This window comes from Macaca nemestrina, chromosome 17 (assembly GCF_043159975.1).
Source record: "Macaca nemestrina isolate mMacNem1 chromosome 17, mMacNem.hap1, whole genome shotgun sequence".
In the NCBI taxonomy this organism is placed as follows: domain Eukaryota; kingdom Metazoa; phylum Chordata; class Mammalia; order Primates; family Cercopithecidae; genus Macaca; species Macaca nemestrina.
In genome coordinates, this window is record NC_092141.1 from 19610085 (window position 1) to 19628297 (window position 18213).

Here is an 18213-nt window from a genome sequence, read left to right on the forward strand (position 1 = left end):
AGCAGCTCTGCCAACACCTTGATTTCAGCCCCACGAAACCCATTTCAGGCTTCTGACCTCTGTTAACTAGTAACTTTGTGTTATTGTAACCCATTAAATTTGTGGTAATGTGTTACAGCAGCAATCAATAAACACTTATCACGAGTGACCAAAATTAATTCAAGAAGAGGTTAAAAAAAAACCCTGAATAGACCAGCAACTTCTAAGTAAATAGAAAACTTTTTACTTTTTTTCTTATTTTTAAATAAAATGCCCCTTCTATAAAGGCATCAGATGGTCCTCTAGGGGAGTGGCCTTCAAACCTTCAAGAAACAGATCATTCTTATGGTATTTGAAAAATTACGGAGCCTAAAGATAGACGGAAGCCGGGCGCAGCGGCTCACGCCTGTAATCCCAGCACTTTGGGAAGCCAAGGCAGGAGGACTGCTTGAGTTCAGGATTTCAAGACCAGCCTGGGCAGCATATTGAGACCCCTGTCTCTATAAAAATAAATAAATATCAAAATCCTGAATATAATATTAGCAATAAATCTACCGCTATATTCCTGTTATAGTATACTATTAGGAATAAGGGAAGTTTATTCCAGGAATCAGTGACAGCTACACATTAGGAAATCTACAATGAACTTATATTAACAAGCAAAAAGAGAAGAAAAATATGATTATTTCAATTAATACTAAAAAAAAAAAAAAAAATCTGTGAGCACGGTGGCTCATGCCTGTAATCCCAGCACTCTGGGAGGCCAAGGTATGAGGATCGCTTAGAGCCCAGGAGTTTGAGACCAGTCTGGGCAATATAGTGAGACCTCTTTGTCTCTATAAAAAATATGAAAACAGGCCGGGCATGGTGGATCATGTCTGTAATCCCAGCACTTTGGGAGGCCTAGGCAGGTGGATCACCTGAGGTTGAGACCAGCCTGACCAACATGGAGAAACCCCATCTCTAAAAAAAAAAAAAAAAAAAAACAAAATTAGTCGGGCATGGTGGCACATGCCTGTAATCCCAGCTACTCGGGAGGCTGAGGTAGGGGAGTTGCTTGAACCCAGGAGGCGGAGGTTGTGGTGAGCCAAGATCGCACAATTGCACTCCAGCCTGGGCAACAAGAGTGAAACTCCGTCTCAAAAAAAAAAAAAAAAGGAAAAAGAAAACAAAATTAGCCAGGTTTGGTGGCACATGGCTGTAGTCCCAGTTCTTCAGGAGGCTAAGGTGGGAGGATTGCTTGAGTCAGGGTGGTTGAAGCTGCTTTGAGCCGAGATCAAACCATTGCACTCTAGCCTAGGTGACAGAGAGAGATCCTGTCCCAAAACAAAACAAAACAAACTGATAAAATTCAACTTTAATACATGCTTTTAATAATATATTTCAGAAAGTTAAGAACCATATATGAACATAATTATGACTATTTATCAAGCATCAATAACAAATTCATCATATCCCTAGTCCAGTGAGTGTCCCATTCCCTAGATAAGTACTGATTAGACTAGGGATATGATTTAACTAGAAGACAGTATTTTCATGAGGTGCATTCTTTCTGAATAAATCTGCAGATATAATGCAATGTCAAAATCCTAACAACAGGGTTCTTTGTTTTTTAAATTATTTTATTGTTTTGTCTTTTATTGAGATAGGGTCTCACTCTGCTGTCCAGGCTGGAGTGCAGTAGTGCAATCGTAGCTCACCGCAGCCTCAAACTGTTGGGCTCAGTCAATCCTGTCACCTCAGCCTCCCAAAGTGCTGGGGCTACAGGTGTGGGCTACCAAGCTCAGCCAACCACACATTGTTTTAAAAGCTATTTATCAGCCAACAGAGCTACTTCTTTCCTCCTTACTTTTCTTTTTCAGAGTTTTTGTTATATCTTCCTGTTTACACTATCAATTGCTTTTAGAGTCATTCTATTAAATTTTAAAATAATGGAATACACAGAAGTGGACTAAAACCTAATATGTTCATTGAAAATTAATTTTCCTGTTCTACTTTTTGGAAGGAAGTCACTATGTACAATCCATCTTTAAGGAGTGAGGAGTTATGCTCTGCATCAGATGGACTTTTTACTTTTTGTTGCTATTGTGAAGGATTTCTTTTAGTATATTCATATATGTTATTACCAATATAAAGGACTGATATGACTTGTTGAAGAACTTCTTTTTTTTTTTTTTTTTTTTTTTTTTTGAGACGGAGTCTCGCTCTGTCGCCCAGGCTGGAGTGCAGGGGCCAGATCTCCGCTCACTGCAAGCTCCGCCTCCCGGGTTCGCGCAATTCTCCTGCCTCAGCCTCCCGAGCAGCTGGGACTACAGGCGCCCGCCACCTCGCCTGGCTAGTTTTTTTGTATTTTTAGTAGAGACGGGGTTTCACCGTGTTAGCCAGGATGGTCTCGATCTCCTGACCTCGTGATCCGCCCGTCTCGGCCTCCCAAAGTGCTGGGATTACAGGCTTGAGCCACCGCGCCCGGCCGAAGAACTTCTTTTTTTTTTTTTTTTTTTTTTTTTTGAGACGGAGTCTCGCTCTGTAGCCCAGGCTGGAGTGCAGTGGCCGGATCTCAGCTCACTGCAAGCTCCGCCTCCCGGGTTCACGCCATTCTCCGGCCTCAGCCTCCCAAGTAGCTGGGACTACAGGCGCTGCCACCTCGCCCGGCTATTTTTTGTATTTCTTAGTAGAGATGGGGTTTCACCGTGTTCGCCAGGCTGGTCTCGATCTCCTGACCTCGTGATCCGCCCATCTCGGCCTCCCAAAGTGCTGGGATTACAGGCTTGAGCCACCGCGCCCGGCCAGAACTTCTATGTAGCAACTTTATTAAACCCCTTTACCAATTCTATTAGTTTTTCTTCATATTTTATTTCTTTGGGTTGGGTTGTGTGGATTTTTTTTTTTTTAGGAGATGGGGTCTCACTGTGTTGCCCAGGCTGGTCTCAAAACTCCTGGGTTCAAGTGATCCTCCCACCTCGGCCTTCCAAAGTGTTACGATTATAGGCATGAGTCACTGTGCCTGGTCCAGTCTGGCAATTTCTACTGTGAGTAATCCCTTTGCCTTTTCTTTCCTAATATTATACATTACATTTCCATTTCCTGTCTTATTACATCAGTCAGGACTTCCAGAAGATTATCAAAGAACAGCAGTGATCACAGATCTAGTGAACATCCTTGGATATTTGTCTGTTGAGACTCTCAGTTCTTTTGGAAAACTTCTCTACTCCATACGTGCAGTCCTCGTGGGAGGAGACCAGTCACAGGGCACCTAATTCTACCCTGTAGGTACAAAGCTGGGTGCATGGTCCAGGGCAAGCCAAACATCAGACCCTATTTTCCCACCCAGGGCAATTGTTCCAGAGGTGGGCAAGAAACCTAAGCAGGGCCAACCAGATTTTCTCCCAGTTTTTTGTTTGTTAGTTTGGAGCCAGAATAGAGGAGGGGAGGGCCTTACTTTCTGGTTTAACAGATGGGAAAGATAGAAACGAGGGCATCAGAGGCCACCCACCGCTGTAACCTGCACAGGAAGAGAAAGGTTGCTTGCAGAGGAGGAAGAGAAACCACGGAAAGAATCCCAACGGGCAAGGAGAAGGGAGGAGAGGGACCGAGATGGGGAGAGGGACGATCTTGTTTGTGTGTGTGTGTGTTTTTAAGATGAATTCTCCCTCTGCCACCAGGCTGGAGTGCAGTGGCGAGATCTCGGCTCACTGCAACCTCCGCCTCCCGGGTTCAAGCAGTTCTCCCGCCTCAGCCTCCCTAGTAGCTGAGATTACAGGCGCGCGCCAGGGCGCACAGCTAATTTTCGGTAGAGACGGTGTTTCACCATGTTGGCCTGGTGTTTCACCACGCCGAATGATCTTGTTTTTAAATCCTTGAATCCGGCCGGGCGCGGTGGTTCACGCCTGTAACCCCAGCACTTTGGGAGGCCGAGACGGGAAGATCACGAAGTCAGGAGATCGAGACCATCTTGGCCAACACGGTGAAACCCCTTCTCTACTAAAAATACAAAATAAATTAGCCGGGCGTAGTGGTGGGCGCCTGTAGTCCCAGCTACTCGGGAGACAGGAGAATGGCGTGAACCCGGGAGGCGGAGCTTGCAGTGAGCCGAGATGGTGCCACTGCACTCCAGCCTGGGGGACAGAGTGAGACTCTGTATCAAAAAAAAAAAAGAAAAAAAGAAAAAAAAATTCCTGAATCCACACTTGCTGATTATGTGAGCCAAAAAATTTGTTTTCCGTTTTCTTTACTTATATTGGATCACTTACAATGGAAGGAATTTTGACTATTACAGAAATCATTCTTGTCCTGGTAACTGACACTTATTAGGTAATGGCTGGTGCCAGGCTGAGGGCAGGTGGCACTGGCTCAGGTCCTCCGCCCAGGCAACCCCAGTCTTCATAGCTGGCGACGAGATGTTCTTTCACGTTTGCAGATGAGGAAGCTGAGGCTCTGGGAGGAAAGCGTGCTGCCCACGCCCTTCTGGGCAACAGCCTCTTGTACTCCCACAGCAGGCTGACGGATAAACTTCCAACACGACCAGCGGGCACCAACTGTGCAACTTGGCAAATGGGAGCATGTTGCTCTATCCTGGTAGATTCTAAGTTCTCTAATGGAACAACTGATGAAAGGAGAGGAGTATGCAACCAGCATCAAAACCAGCATCCAAACCAGCATCAAAGCGTGTACCCAACTCAATCTGTTCAATCTGCACAGTAAATGCGCCCCACCCATACACCCCGCGGGGTGCTAACCTAGTCACCGCTCGAGGCCTCTGAGTCCTTCCACGCCAGGTCATTCAGAACCTGAAACTCCCAGCGGAGGTGCAGAGGCGGGGTGAGTCCTGGCGTCCGCGAGACTTGGGGGACCCAGTCCCCGGAGCGCATTCCGTTAGTTTGCAGAGCTTTTTCAAACTTTGCCTTCCAAGTGCAGGAGTTCCTTGGTCTTTGCAAGACCCGCAGGCGTCCGCAGTGGTGCAGAAAAAGGTGCAAAGGGTGCGCCCAAGGTCGCAGGCTGCCTGGCTGCGAGCTCAGTCGGGCCCCCGGGCGCCAGGCGCTGGGCGGGCTCTGGGCGGGCGGCCGGGGCGGGGACTGCAGAGCCGGCTGCGTTTCGCGGTCCCCACTGCCTGCCTCTGCGCTACCCGGCCGCAGCGCGCCAGTCACATGGAGGATCCTGAGGAGCCCGCGCCCGTGCGCGGAGGCCCGGAGGCCACCCTTGAGCTCCGTGGGTCGCGCTGCCTGCGGCTGTCCGCCTTCCGAGAGGAGCTGCGGGCGCTCTTGGTCCTGGCGGGCCCGGCGGTGAGTAAGGTGGCCTCCGTGGGAGGCCGGTCCCGGCGAGCTGGGGGCCTGGTGAGTCCTGCCTCCGCGGGTGAGTTGGCGGAGTTTGGGGATAGAGCAAGCTGGCCGCGGGCGGGCGCCGGGGAGCATAGTGCCAGGAGCCGGGCAGGCACCCCAGCTCCTCCGTCTGCGTCCCGGCCGCCCTCCGCTCCGCACCACCCGACTGGGAGCCCCGCGGGGCACTGCGGGCACGGCTGGCATGCGCCTAGGCGCACGTTGGCCCGGAGAGGCCGGCGGCTCCTGCCTCCTGCGCCAGGAGACACCGGGGAGCTGGGACCTTTGCGCCTAACGGGGCTCAAGCAGGTCCAGGCTGCATTTGCATCCGGGGCTGCCTTCTCTGGGAGCTGATTTCAACCAACAAAGCACAAGTTGCCTGAACTTCAAAACACGAGGGAACTTGTTTCTTTGAAAATTAGCTGTAAAAAGTTTGGAAGCTCAGCGATCTAAATAATCCCGAGGCATGGAGGAGGAGGTGCGTGGTCTGTCGTGGACTTAGAGCTGCGAAATGATTTCTTCAGAATTAAGTCAACCTCCACCGAGGAAACCAGAGGCATCCTGTACCACCCCCTCCCTGCCAGTAGTATGTATGTAACAAAAAAAAAAAAGCGTTTTAATGTGGTTCTTTGTGGGATCGAGGTGTTCTTATCTGTGGGAGTCTTTTCTTTTTAATCATTAGGTTAGGGCTGTTTCTGCCTTGTCTCCTAAAAGTAATGTGGTTTTTAAAACCACAAAAATATAATCCTATCCACGTTCTCCTGCCAGCTTGGGTGGTTTTCAAACCGAGAGGGTAGGACGCTGCACAAGAAGCGACTGGTATGCACTTAAGGCGTGAATAAGCTTTTGACTTTGAGGCCCACATTCTGCACCTGCGCGGGCTGAGGGGGGCCGCTGTGCTCCTGGAGTGGAGACTCGGTGGTTTGTGGGATATTGTGGCACACGCCGTGGTGTGCAGGACAGCAAGAGTAATGCCGAGGTCAAAGCCATGGAATGAAGATCCATCAGCGATGCTTTCTTACAGACCAGAAAGAACTCATGATTTGGGGCCGGGCACGGTGGCTCACGCCTGTAATCCCAGCACTTTGGGAGGCCGAGGCGGGTGGATCACTTGAGGTCAGGAGTTTGAGACCAGCCTGGGCAAAATGGTGAAACTCCGTCTCTACTAAAAATACAAAAATTAGCCAGACGTGGTGGCGGGCGCCTGTAGTTCCAGCTACTCCAGAGGCTGAGGCACAAGAATCGCTTGAACCTGGGAGGCGGAGGTTACAGTGAGCCAGATCGTGCCACTGCACTCCAGCCTGGACGACAGAGTGAGACTTGGTCTCAAAAAAAAAAAAAAAACAAAACAAAAAAAAACACCTCATGGCCGGGCCCAGTGGCTCACGCCTGTAATCCCAGCACTTTGGGAGGCAGATGCAGGCGGATCACGAGGTCAAGAGATCGAGACCATCCTGGCTAACCGGGTGAAACCCTGTCTCTACTAAAAATGCAAAAAAAAAAAAAAAAAAAAAAAAATTAGCCAGGCGTGGTGGCAGATGCCTGTAATCCCAGCTACTTGGGAGGTGGAGGTTGCAGTGAGCCGAGATAGCGCCATTACACTCCATCCAGCCTGGGCAAAAAGAGCAAAACTCTGTCTCAAAAAAACCAAAATAAAGAAACACCTCATGATTTGGAATCTCAAGACCTGGGGCTGTATGCCCTGCTTTGACCTCCGAAAGCAAGTCAGGAAGCAGCTGTGCGAATTGAAACAGCCTCTTAACCTCTTCTGGTCTCTGCGTATTCATCTGTAAAATGGAGATAATAATCGTGTCTTGTCCTAACACTCCCTCACAGAGCTGCTGTAAGAAGGGGCTTTCTAAGGCTATTATTGTTTTATTAATTTTTTTTTTGAGACAGGGTCTTGATCTGTCGGCCAGGCTGGCGTGCAGTAGTGCGATCACAGCTCACTGCAGCCTCAACTTCCGAAGCAGTGGAGACTACAGGCACACACCACCATGCCTGGCTAATTTCTATATTTGGGTTAGAGATAGGGTCTCCCTTTGTTGCCCATTGCTTGAATTCCTGGGCTCAAGCAATCCTCCTGCCTTCGGCCTCCCAAGAGCTGGGATTATAAGCATGAGCCACCTTGCCCAGCCTGTTATTGCTTTAATAGTATAGCAATAATAATAATAACAATAATAATAATAACAGGGCAGGTTTCTGAAATCCAGCCCTCCTAGTAGCCTGATCCCCTTGATGTGGGGTGCCTCTCCAGGTCTCCAGGGATGAGCGCTGGATTGACGCACCAGGGACCTCACCCTTCTCTTTGTATGTACATGCATGTATACCACTGTGTTTATTACAAATGTCATGCATATTTACTGTAGAAAAAATAGAAAACCAAGACCAACAGAAGGAAAAAACCCTCTGAAATCTCACCACTGAGAGGTAATTTGGGACTGGAATTTCCTTCCAGTCCTTTGTGCGTGTGTGTCTCTGCTTTGTGAAAATGTGATTGTAGAGTTTTGCTACCTGTTTTAGTCTTTCATGAAGTGTATGTGGACCCGCCTGGGTCTGTCTCCCATCTCTAATCTCATCTGCTGTAAAGTTTTCTGTTTGCTAAAGGGCATGGGACAAGGAAAGACCACTCCCTTCTTTTCCCATGCTCATTGTCCAATTCTACTCCAAGTGTCCAACATAACATGAGGAAGATGCCCTATCTGGCTCTCCTCTCTGTAATTTTCTCTCTTATTCGCCATCTCCCTTCCAGACCTCTCAAGTTAACCCTGACCCTTGAGGTCTCACTGGGCTTTAAATGAGGCCTTCGTAAAGAGAATAACCCATAACACAATGGAAAGTGTGAGCCGAATGGTGCTTACTTCTCAAAAAATGTGTCCATTTTATCTTGGAGAGAGCTTGAGGAAGACTGGATTTGCAAGGGAAGGAATGTACCTGGCCTCAGGTACTCCAGTTGTGCCTCCTCTTTGTCATCAGCCTCTCATCACCTGGCTGAATCGAGAAACTTCAAACAGCAAAAGTTCTGAAAAGTAACACCAAAGGTGGACCCCCGGGCATTGCCCAGGATGTAACAGAGGTGGCATAGCCTAGGCCCCAACTCAAGGAATTGTTTCCACTTGTATGGGAAGGAGCTGGTGGACCTTCTAGGGCTGCAGGGCGGAAATATCAGATAAGACAGGCAGGTTGAGGGGAGTGAGGTGGGGGATCTGGAGAGACCCACTTTACCCAGGACACACAAAGGAAAAAATGCAGGCTGACCTTTTGAATTGTATCCTGAAGGCAATGGAGAAGATATTGATCAGGAAGTGGTTACTGACACCAGATTCTACAGGAGAAGCCTGGTCAGAGACAGACCGGGCCTAGGCCAGAGGAAGAGAAGACCTACAGGGATGGCGGTTCCTCCCTTTCAAAGGGTGAGAGAAAGTAGTCAAAGATGGCAGGAGCTGGATAGAGGAAAGCCGGGTGAGGTCCGGCCCCCACCGCCTCTACTCCCCGTTTCCTCCTCCAATCCGTCCTCACCAAGGCCTTTGGCTTTAACTCCTTAAATACCTCTCAGAGGGATCCACTTTTTAAATGCCCATCTGAGCTTATGCCTCCCGCTCAGAACCTTTTCCTTGGTCCTGCAAAGCCCTCTATGGCCAGGGCCTGGCCAGCCCTCCAGCCTCATCTCTCGTCCCTATCTCCTGGTTACACCCTCCACCCAGCCTCCTTTCAGTGCCTCAGCCTGGAAAGTCCTCCCCTACAGACAAGTCTCTGGTACCCAACTATATGACATTGACTTGTTCATCATGCAGGTTTCAGCTCCACTTCATTTCCCCCAGAAACCTCTGAATTCTCTGTTGCACCCCATAGCGCATCACACAAAAGTCTTGAGCTGTGTAATTTATTGCGTTTTGAACATCTTTCCCTACTCTACAGATGCTCCCTGGCTTACGATGGGGTTACGTGCACTGAAAGTATCATTAAGTCGAAATGCCTCTAAAGGATGAGATCATGGATTGCAAGAGTCCTGACTTGCGTGGGACGGCCGTGACTGGCTTGCCACCCCTATGCTGGCCAATTATCTTCAGTTCTTTTCCCCAGAAGCAGGAGACACATGTGGCCGTTTTGTACTCATGATGGGATGCAAAAACACAAAACAATACCCAAAAAATGCTGGCAACACAGTCTACTGTAGAGTGTCAGTTGCCTGCACTTGTGATGGCAGGGCTGATGGGCAGCTGTGGCCCACTGCCCTGACAGGCACTGCAAGTCTGAGATTACACATTACTAGCCCAGGAAAAGACCAATATCCCAAATTCCAAGTACAGTTTCTACTGAATGTCCATTGCTTTCGCACCACTGCAAAGTTGAAAAATTGTAAGTCAGAACCATCTGTACTGTGGGTCCCACGGGGCAGAAATGAAGTAATGGTGTCTAACTCACACCTGTTCCCCCAGTGCTTGGATGTACTTCGTGCTCCAAAGACAGTGGCTGTATGTAACCATCTGAGTTGAGAGTCAGGTGGCTGGGCTGATTGCGAAACCTCCTGGGCTGTGTTTCCTCGCATGTAAAGGAAGGGGGGCTGTCCCAGGTGACCTCTCAGCTTGTTTCCAGTGAGCGAACTTTCAGCAGTCATGGGAGCGGGTAGGAGAGGCTGTCTGGAGGTGCCTGACAGGTGCTCTCCCTGGAGAGCAACTTCTAAAGCCACCAGGCATTGAAAGTCTTTATCTGGCTGCCAAGTTTGCTTATTGTTGTCCAGCCAAAATCTGAGCAGGGTCGCTGTGACAAGAAGGGACGGAAGCACGGTCAGTCTGGAAGTTTCTTTGTTTGAGACAGGGTCTTGCTCTGTCACCCAGGCTGGAATGCAGTGGTGTGAGTGGCTCACTGCAGCCTCAAACTCCTGAGCTCCAGTGGTCCTTCATGCCTCAGGCTCCTGAGTGGCTGGGATCACAGGTGCGTGCCACCATGCATGCTATTTTTGGTATTTTTTTGTAGAGATGTGGTCTCTACAAAATGTTGCCTGGGCTGGTCTTGAACTCCTGGGCTCAAGCAGTCCTCCCGCCTCAGCCTCCCCAAGTGCTGCGATTGTAAGCATGAGCCACCGTGCCCGGCCCAGTCTGGCAATTTCTGTCATCCATTCAGCTCTGTCCAAGCCACTGCCAGTTCAGGCTGTTCTTCAGACAGCAGCTGCTGAGACATCTAGCGGAACAGGCCTTTGTCCAGAATTGGTTCATTCCCTGGGCACAGAAATACGCTCTGTGATAGCACAGTCCCAGAGGGTCTGGAGCACTCAAAGTGTGACCCTGGACCACATGCATCTTGCCTGGGTGTGTATGAGGGAGCGTGGGGATATACTGAAATGAAGATTCCTCAGCCCCACGGACCTCCTGGGCCTTTTCTTTCTTTCTTTTTTTTTTTTTTGAGATGGAGTCTCTGTCGCCCAGGCTGGAGTGTAGCGGTTCGATCTCCACTCACTGCAACCTCTGCCTCCTGGGTTCAAACAATTCTCCTGCCTCAGCCTCCCTAGTAGCTGAGATTACAGGTGTGCACCACTGCGCCCAGCTAATTTTTTATATTTTTAGTAGAGACGGGGCTTCACCATGTTGGTCTCGAACTTCTGACCTCAGGTGATCCACCCGCCTCGGCCTCCCAAAGTGTTGAGATTACAGGTGTGAGCCACTGAGCCCAGCCTAACCTCCTGGGGCTTGCGATGGGCCAGGGCAAAGCCTCCCAGGTGACCCTTATGTACATGATCCACAGTCTGTGGCCAAGTGTTCACCTAAAGGGCTTGAAACCAAGATCTGAGAAGAGGTTAGTAAATCTGGACTGAAGCCAAGATCCCTGGCACGGACTTTCAGGATGGGCCGGCTGCATGAGGCTGCCTGACTCAGGGTTGTTGCTGTAACCCCGGCAGAGCCGCAGCAGCTCTCAGAAAACTATTTTTGCTGGCATTGACATTGAAGGTGCATCTCACCTGGATTAGTCTAACTCAGCTCAACTTCCTGGACTTTTGTATCCAAGACATCTAATGATTCCCACCCTTGGACGGGGCTCCACCCAAGTGAGAAAGATGTTCAGGGCAGTGCAATTTGTGATGGTAAAATCTGGGTGGCACTCCAAAGATCGGGTAGTAGGGGAGACCGAGCACGTTTCCACGTGAAGCCATGGAAATCAGCTCACAGGTGGCCCGCAGGGAGGCAGGGAACCGTGGAGTGGAAACGCGATGTTCCGTGGGAAAGGAGAAGACAGATTCTGTGAACACAACCGCTTGTGACAGATGATATGCAAAAGCTTAAAGCACAGTGAGCTGAAAAGATTTGGAAGTGATGCCGAGTTTACAAACAAAAAGAACCCTGTGGCCTTTAAAAGTACATGAATTCACAATTTAAAGAGAGACCAAGCTCCACCTAATGGGGACATCTGTAAGGGTGGTGACAATGCCTAAATCATGTGGCACCGTTCCCAGTACAGGCCTACGGGGCGTCCATTGGCTCTAGGTTTAGATTCTACAGCATCTGGTTCTTCATCCCAGCCTTTTTTATTGACACCTCCACGCCGCCCCCTTTTTATTCCCATCTTCTGTCTCATTTTGGCTTACTCACGCAGAACATTGCAAAAGTGCCCCTCACGTTCAGTACTGGGGGACTGTTGGCGATTAAATTCACATTAGGCTTCTGTGGTAGTGAGAGAGGTGCCTGGATCATGTAGGAGTTGATACAAGAAAGATAATTCTCCTACAACCACACACACACACACACACACACACACACACACACACACACACCCCTAGGATTAGGAACAGGCTTTGCATGCTCTGAAGTTCTGGGCCCATCACAGGAGTTGAAAATGGTCTCTCCCCAGATGTGGATTCTAGGGAAGAAAAGAGGGAGATCATCGGAACCATCATGGCTCGGGGGCCTGATGAGGTCCTGATGTAGCCATTTTGGGTTGGCTGCAGAGCTGGCAGATGGGCTGTGTGTGAGCCTGGTGGAGGTCCAATGAAGCTAAGTCATTGAAGCCCTAAAAGAGGGGCCTTTCTGTGGGCTCAGCACAGAGGATTCTGTTCTCCTTGAGGGAGGTGAGAGGTGGCCTTGTGGCTGGACCAGCAGCAGCATCACCAACTCTGGGGTACCAGCTTCAGTGAGGGCCCCATGGGGCAGATGCAGGCAGCGGCGGCAGCAGCAAATCCTTAGGCACCCATTCTCTCCTAGGGAACAGGGATCAGGTGAACCCCCCATTTTGGGCCATGTAACCTGCCAGGGGAGAGAGGATTCCTCAAGAAAGATACTGGACGGCCTGGGTCTAGTGGGTGGGGGGCAGGAGGTGATTTTAAGTTAACCTCCAGAAATAAGCGCATTATCCATTCCTGTAGTGAAAGCACTGTGGAGCAATTCATAGAATTGCCGCCTGGAATTTCGAGGAAGAAAGGTTCAATAATCCAGAATTTGCCCTCACATCTGAGGCTTCCTAGATTGCAAGGTGTTCAGCAGGCCTGTAATGTTTCACCCTGAGAGTCCGGATCCCACTGGGACTCCAAATGGACGATCTCATCGCTACCTCCGGCTCCTCTGGTCTACAGACTTCCTTGCTGGAATGAGTTCTTGTTGTTGAAGGCCGCATTCCCTTCAGTCTGCACTAGGAATCTTGGATAACAAGGGGGTTATCCCAGAAGGCCGCCTCTGCAGATTTCAGAGGAAATTTAATGTGATCTATGGCTTGGGAAACTGAAGCGAAAAACCAAAAAGGCAGGTTGGGCGTGGTGGCTCATGCCTGTAATCCCAGCACTTTGGGAGGCCAAGGCAGGCGGATCATGAGGTCAGTGATTGAGACCAGCCTGACTAACATGGTGAAACCCCGTCTCTACTAGAAATCCAAAAATTAGGTGGGCGTGGTGGCGCCCACCTATAATCCCAGCTGCTCAGGGGGCTGAGGCAGGAGAATCACTTGAACCCGGGAGGCGGAGGTTGCAGTGAGCCGAGATCGCACCACTGCACTCCAGTCCAGGTGACAGTGTGAGACTCTGTCTCAAAAAAAAAAAAAAAAAAAAAAAAGAGGCTGGGCGCGGTGGCTCTAGCCTGTAATCCCAGCACTTTGGGAGGCCGAGATGGGTGGATCACGAGGTCAGGAGATCGAGACCATCCTGGCTAACATGGTGAAACCCCGTCTCTACTAAAAAATATAAAAAAACTAGCCGGGCGAGGTGGCGGGCGCCCGTAGTCCCAGCTACTCGGGAGGCTGAGGCAGGAGAATGGCATAAACCCGGGAGGCGGAGCTTTCAGTGAGCTGAGATCCGGCCACTGCACTCCAGCCTGGGCGACAGAGCGAGACTCTGTCTCAAAAAAAAAAAAAAACAAAAAAACTGAAAAGGCTGGGAAGTTCTCAGAAAAAGTGATTCTGACCCAGTGGTTGCAAATAAATGTTTTAATATTTCAAAAAACCTCCCATCCCCAGCCCCAGAAATTGTACATTTGCCTGTGAAAGGTGGCAGAGGCTCACTGAAGTCGGATTTCTTTATTTCTGACTGGACTTGTTGGGTCGGGGTCATCCTTGGGGCCCCAGGCTTCCCTGCGATGGTGGGCACTCACCTCCCTTCCCGTTCCCCTCTCTTCCCAGTTCTTGGTTCAGCTGATGGTGTTCCTGATCAGCTTCATAAGCTCCGTGTTCTGTGGCCACCTGGGCAAGCTGGAGCTGGACGCAGTCACGCTGGCGATCGCGGTACGTATGGGCTTTCCGGCAGGTCTACCAACACTGTCTGTGTTTGTCTCCTGCTGCTACTACAACAAATCACTAAAATGTAGTGGTCGAAACCTACACAGACTTATTCTCTTACAGTGCTGGAGTGCAGAAGTCTGAAGTGGGTTTCATGGCCTAAAATCAAGGTGCTGCAACTTTAATTCCCCTATGCCATGTAACCTTGCAGATTCCTAGGTTCTGGGGATTGGGATGGGGACATCTTGGGGGGCATTATCCTGTCTACCACATCTTCTCATTTCTATTTATTTTATTTTATTTTGTTTTTTTGTTTTGAGACGAAGTCTTACTCTGTCACCCAGGCTGGAGTGCAATGGTGCGATCTCGGCTCACTGCAACCTCCGCCTCCCGGGTTCAAGCGATTCTCCTGTCTCAGCCTCCTGAGTAGCTGGGGTTACAGGCAGGTGCCACCACACTTGGTTAATTTTTGTATTTTTAGTAGTGATGGGGTTTCCCATGTTGCCCAGGCTGGTCTTAAACTCTTGAGTTCAAGCAATCCACCTGCCTTGGCCTCCGAAAGTACTGGGATTACAGGCGTGAGCCACTGCGCCCAGCCTCACATCATCTTATTTCTTTTTTTTTTTTTTTTTTCCGACGGAGTCTCCCTCCAACCCAGGCTGGAGTGCAGTGGTGTAGTCTCGGCTCACTGCAACCTCTGCCTCCTGGGTTCAAGCAATTCTCCCGTCTCAGCCTCCTGAGTAGCTGGTACTACAGGTGCCTGCCACCAAGTCTGGCTAATTTTTGTATTTTTAGTAGAGACGGGGTTTCACCTTGTTGCTCAGGCTGGTCTTGGACTCCTGACCTCAGGTGATCCACCCGCCTTGGCCTCCCAAAGTGCTGGGATTACAGGCATGAGCCACAGCACCCGGCCTACATCATCTTATTTCTAATCCATGGAACTCGTTCCCACTCTTGGTCCCACAGCCTGGGGAGGGGAACAGTAAAAGGGGCGTTCAAGTCTGACTTCCTCAGAGGAACTGACTCCCCCCATGCCCACCCCTCAGTTGTCTATCTTACTGAGAGTCCTAATCTAGAAAGGAGTCTGGAAGGTGAAAGTCTAGATCTTTGTGTCCAAATTTAAAATTGGAAAGATCTGCAAATCCTCTCCGTATAGTAGATGTGAACTCCCCCAAACCAGAGACATGTCATCAGTCTCAGCCAGGAATTGTCACCTGGCCACGCAAGACCAAAAGGTTTGGTTTGTCTAGTTAGGGTATTTCTAGAAAAGTGGATTCAGTGGCTCTGGGGCAAGTGTATGTTCCCCTTTCCTTTCCTCCTGCCCTGATGGAGACACAGTTTCACTTGATCTGCCTGGTCTGACCAGGCATTTGAGTTTGCTACCCATGAACTATGCAAGATGCCTGGGAACTAGTCACCAAGTATATGTGGAACTAGCTATGAGTACATATGGCTTATTTATTTATTTATTTTGAAATGGAGTCTCGCTTTGTTGCCCAATCTGGAGTGCAGTGGTGCGATCTTGGCTCACTGCAGCTGCCACCTCCGGGGTTCAAACGATTCTCCTGCCTCAGCCTGGGATTACAGGCATGCGCCACCACACCCAGCTAATTTTTTGTATTTTTAGTAGAGATGGGGTTTCACCATGTTGGTCAGGTGGGTCTTGAACTCCTGATTTTGTGATCCGCCCTCCTCGACCTCCCAAAGTGCTGGGATTACAGGCGTGAGCCACTGCCCCAGCATGACTTATTTTATTTTGGCTATAGTGGGCAACATGGACAAATCCCAGGCTTAATTATCCATTTTGTTTTTAAGTATTGTATATTTGCAATAGAGGAGAAGACAGAAATGCACTTAGCAAGACTCAGCAGATTCTCTTTGGCCAAGGAATTGCAGGATGTGGCCAAGGACTTATCAAAGTCAGTGCTTCCAGGCCAGGTGCAGTTTGGGCTGTTGTCCACAGGTTCCCTGCTGTAGAATCAAGTGGAGGTACCAGATTCCAGATAGGGAGTGCATCAGACATCCTGCGATATCACTCCCTGGTTTGGGGGGCACTGCCCTGGGTTCCCCAAAGCTTCAGGGTTTGCTGCTAACCCTGGTGAAGGTGAGCATACCTGGAAAGCCTCTGGCACTAGCCTGGACTTCAGACTGCCTCTGCACTCCCAGTGTCCCCCAGGGTATGGATGCAGGCCATGCTAGGTCTCCAGCAGGTGGGCTTTTCTGTGCTACTGTGCCATTGCATTCCCAGAAGAAGTGTCCCTGATTGCTGAAATTGGAGAGCAAAGTGACTTTTTTTTTTTTTTTTTGAGACGGAGTCTTGCTCTGTCACCCAGGCTGGAGTGCAGTGGCACGATCTTGGCTGACTGCAAGCTCCGCCTCCCGGGTTCACGCCATTCTCGTGCCTCAGCCTCCCGAGTAGCTGGGAATACAGGCGCCTGCCACCATGCCAGGCTAATTTTTTTGTATTTTTTAGTAGAGATGGGGTTTCACCGTGTTAGCCAGGATGGTCTCCATCTCCTGACCTCGTGATCCGCCCGCCTCGGCCTCCCAAAGTGCTGGGATTACAGGCGTGAGCCACCGCGCCCGGCGCAAAGTGACTTTTTAAAAGAGAAAGGCTGGGTAATCGCCTCTAGCCTAGACTTTTCCGCTTCTAAACTTGTACGTGTCCTTAACCCAGCCAAGATCTTGTAACCATAATAGGTTCGTCGACTTGCTCATGGCAAGTCAATAATCCAAGTCGCCAGGTTGCAACAGTGAAAGAGGTTTAATTGTAAGGCCACTGAATGAGGAAACCTCAAATCAGTTTCTCCAAGGAGTTTGGGGCTAGAGTTTTTAAGGGTTTTCGAATGGGCTGAAGTGTGATTGTTGTTTGGTTGAAGAGTGCAGCGTGAAGTCATGGGATAGGGTGATGAAGAAACTGTGTTCTCGTGCTGATTCAGTTCCTCTATGTGGGTCTTCAAACTGGTTGGTGTCAGATGTTTCACTGGAATTTAGGCTCTGCTTAATAATTTTTTTTTTTTTTTTTTTTTTTGAGACAGAGTCTCGCTCTGTCGCCCAGGCTGGAGAGCAGTGGCACGATCTCAGCTCACTGCCACTTCTGCCTCCCGGGTTCAAGTGATTCTCTTGGCTCAGCCTCCTGAGTAGCTGGGAATACAGGCGCCCGCCACCATGCCCGGCTAATTTTTGTATTTTTAGTAGAGATGGGGTTTCACTGTATTGGTCAGGCTGGTCCCAAACTCCTGACCTCATGATCTGCCCACCTAGGCCTCCCAAAGTGCTGGGATTACAGGCATGAGCCACCACACCCGGCCAGATTTTTTTTTTCTTTTTTGAGTCAGGGTCTCCATTACCCAGGCTAGAGTGCAGTGGTGCTCTCTACTGCACTCTAGAAGCTCACTGTAATCTCTGCTTCTTGGGCTCAAGTGATCCTTTCACCTCAGCCTCCAGAAATAGCTGGGACTGCAGGAGCATGCCACCATGCCTGCTAGTTTTTGTACTTTTGTAGAGATGACGTTTCATCATGCTGCCTCGGCTGGTCTCAAACTCCTGGGCTCAAGCGATCCTCCCACCTTGGCCTCCCAAAGTGCTGGGATTACAGGCATAAACCACCACGCCTGGCCAACAATTCTTAAACAATAGCCTTATGATTGTAACACCAGAAATCCCATCTGTAGGAACAGTGGGGACGCACATGGCCAGTGTCTGGTAGGAACAGTGGGGATGCACGTGGCCAGTGTCTGGTAGGAACAGTGGGGATGCACGTGGCCAGTGTCTGGTAGGAACAGTGGGGATGCACGTGGCCAGTGTCTGGTAGGAACAGTGGGGATGCACGTGGCCAGTGTCTGGTAGGAACAGTGGGGATGCACGTGGCCAGTGTCTGGTAGGAACAGTGGGGATGCACGTGGCCAGTGTCTGGTAGGAACAGTGGGGATGCACGTGGCCAGTGTCTGGTAGGAACAGTGGGGATGCACGTGGCCAGTGTCTGGTAGGAACAGTGGGGATGCACGTGGCCAGTGTCTGGTAGGAACAGTGGGGATGCACGTGGCCTGTGTCTGGTAGGAACAGTGGGGATGCACGTGGCCAGTGTCTGGTAGGAACAGTGGGGATACACGTGGCCAGTGTCTGGTAGGAACAGTGGGGATGCACGTGGCCAGTGTCTGGTAGGAACAGTGGGGATACACGTGGCCAGTGTCTGGTAGGAACTGGGGATGCATGTGGCCTGTGTCTGGTA

The 18213-nt window shown here is 50.0% G+C and overlaps 1 protein-coding gene across 6 annotated transcripts in view; it reads left to right on the forward strand.

The window, feature by feature from the left end:
• Positions 1 to 5035: 5035 nt before the first annotated feature.
• Positions 5036 to 18213, forward strand: part of LOC105493356 (solute carrier family 47 member 1) — a 47083-nt gene continuing 33905 nt past the window's right edge. For 3 of the 6 annotated variants that reach the window (XM_071082498.1, XM_071082499.1, XM_071082501.1), the window contains exons 1-2: positions 5109 to 5258; positions 13887 to 13988. In XM_071082498.1, the coding sequence (XP_070938599.1) occupies positions 5124 to 5258; positions 13887 to 13988 (237 nt within the window). In that variant the 5' untranslated portion in view covers positions 5109 to 5123. Of the gene's footprint in view, positions 5259 to 5611; positions 5882 to 7506; positions 8705 to 13886; positions 13989 to 18213 lie in introns of those variants that run through there. The other 3 variants (XM_071082496.1, XM_071082500.1, XM_071082497.1) reach the window with 3 other exon arrangements.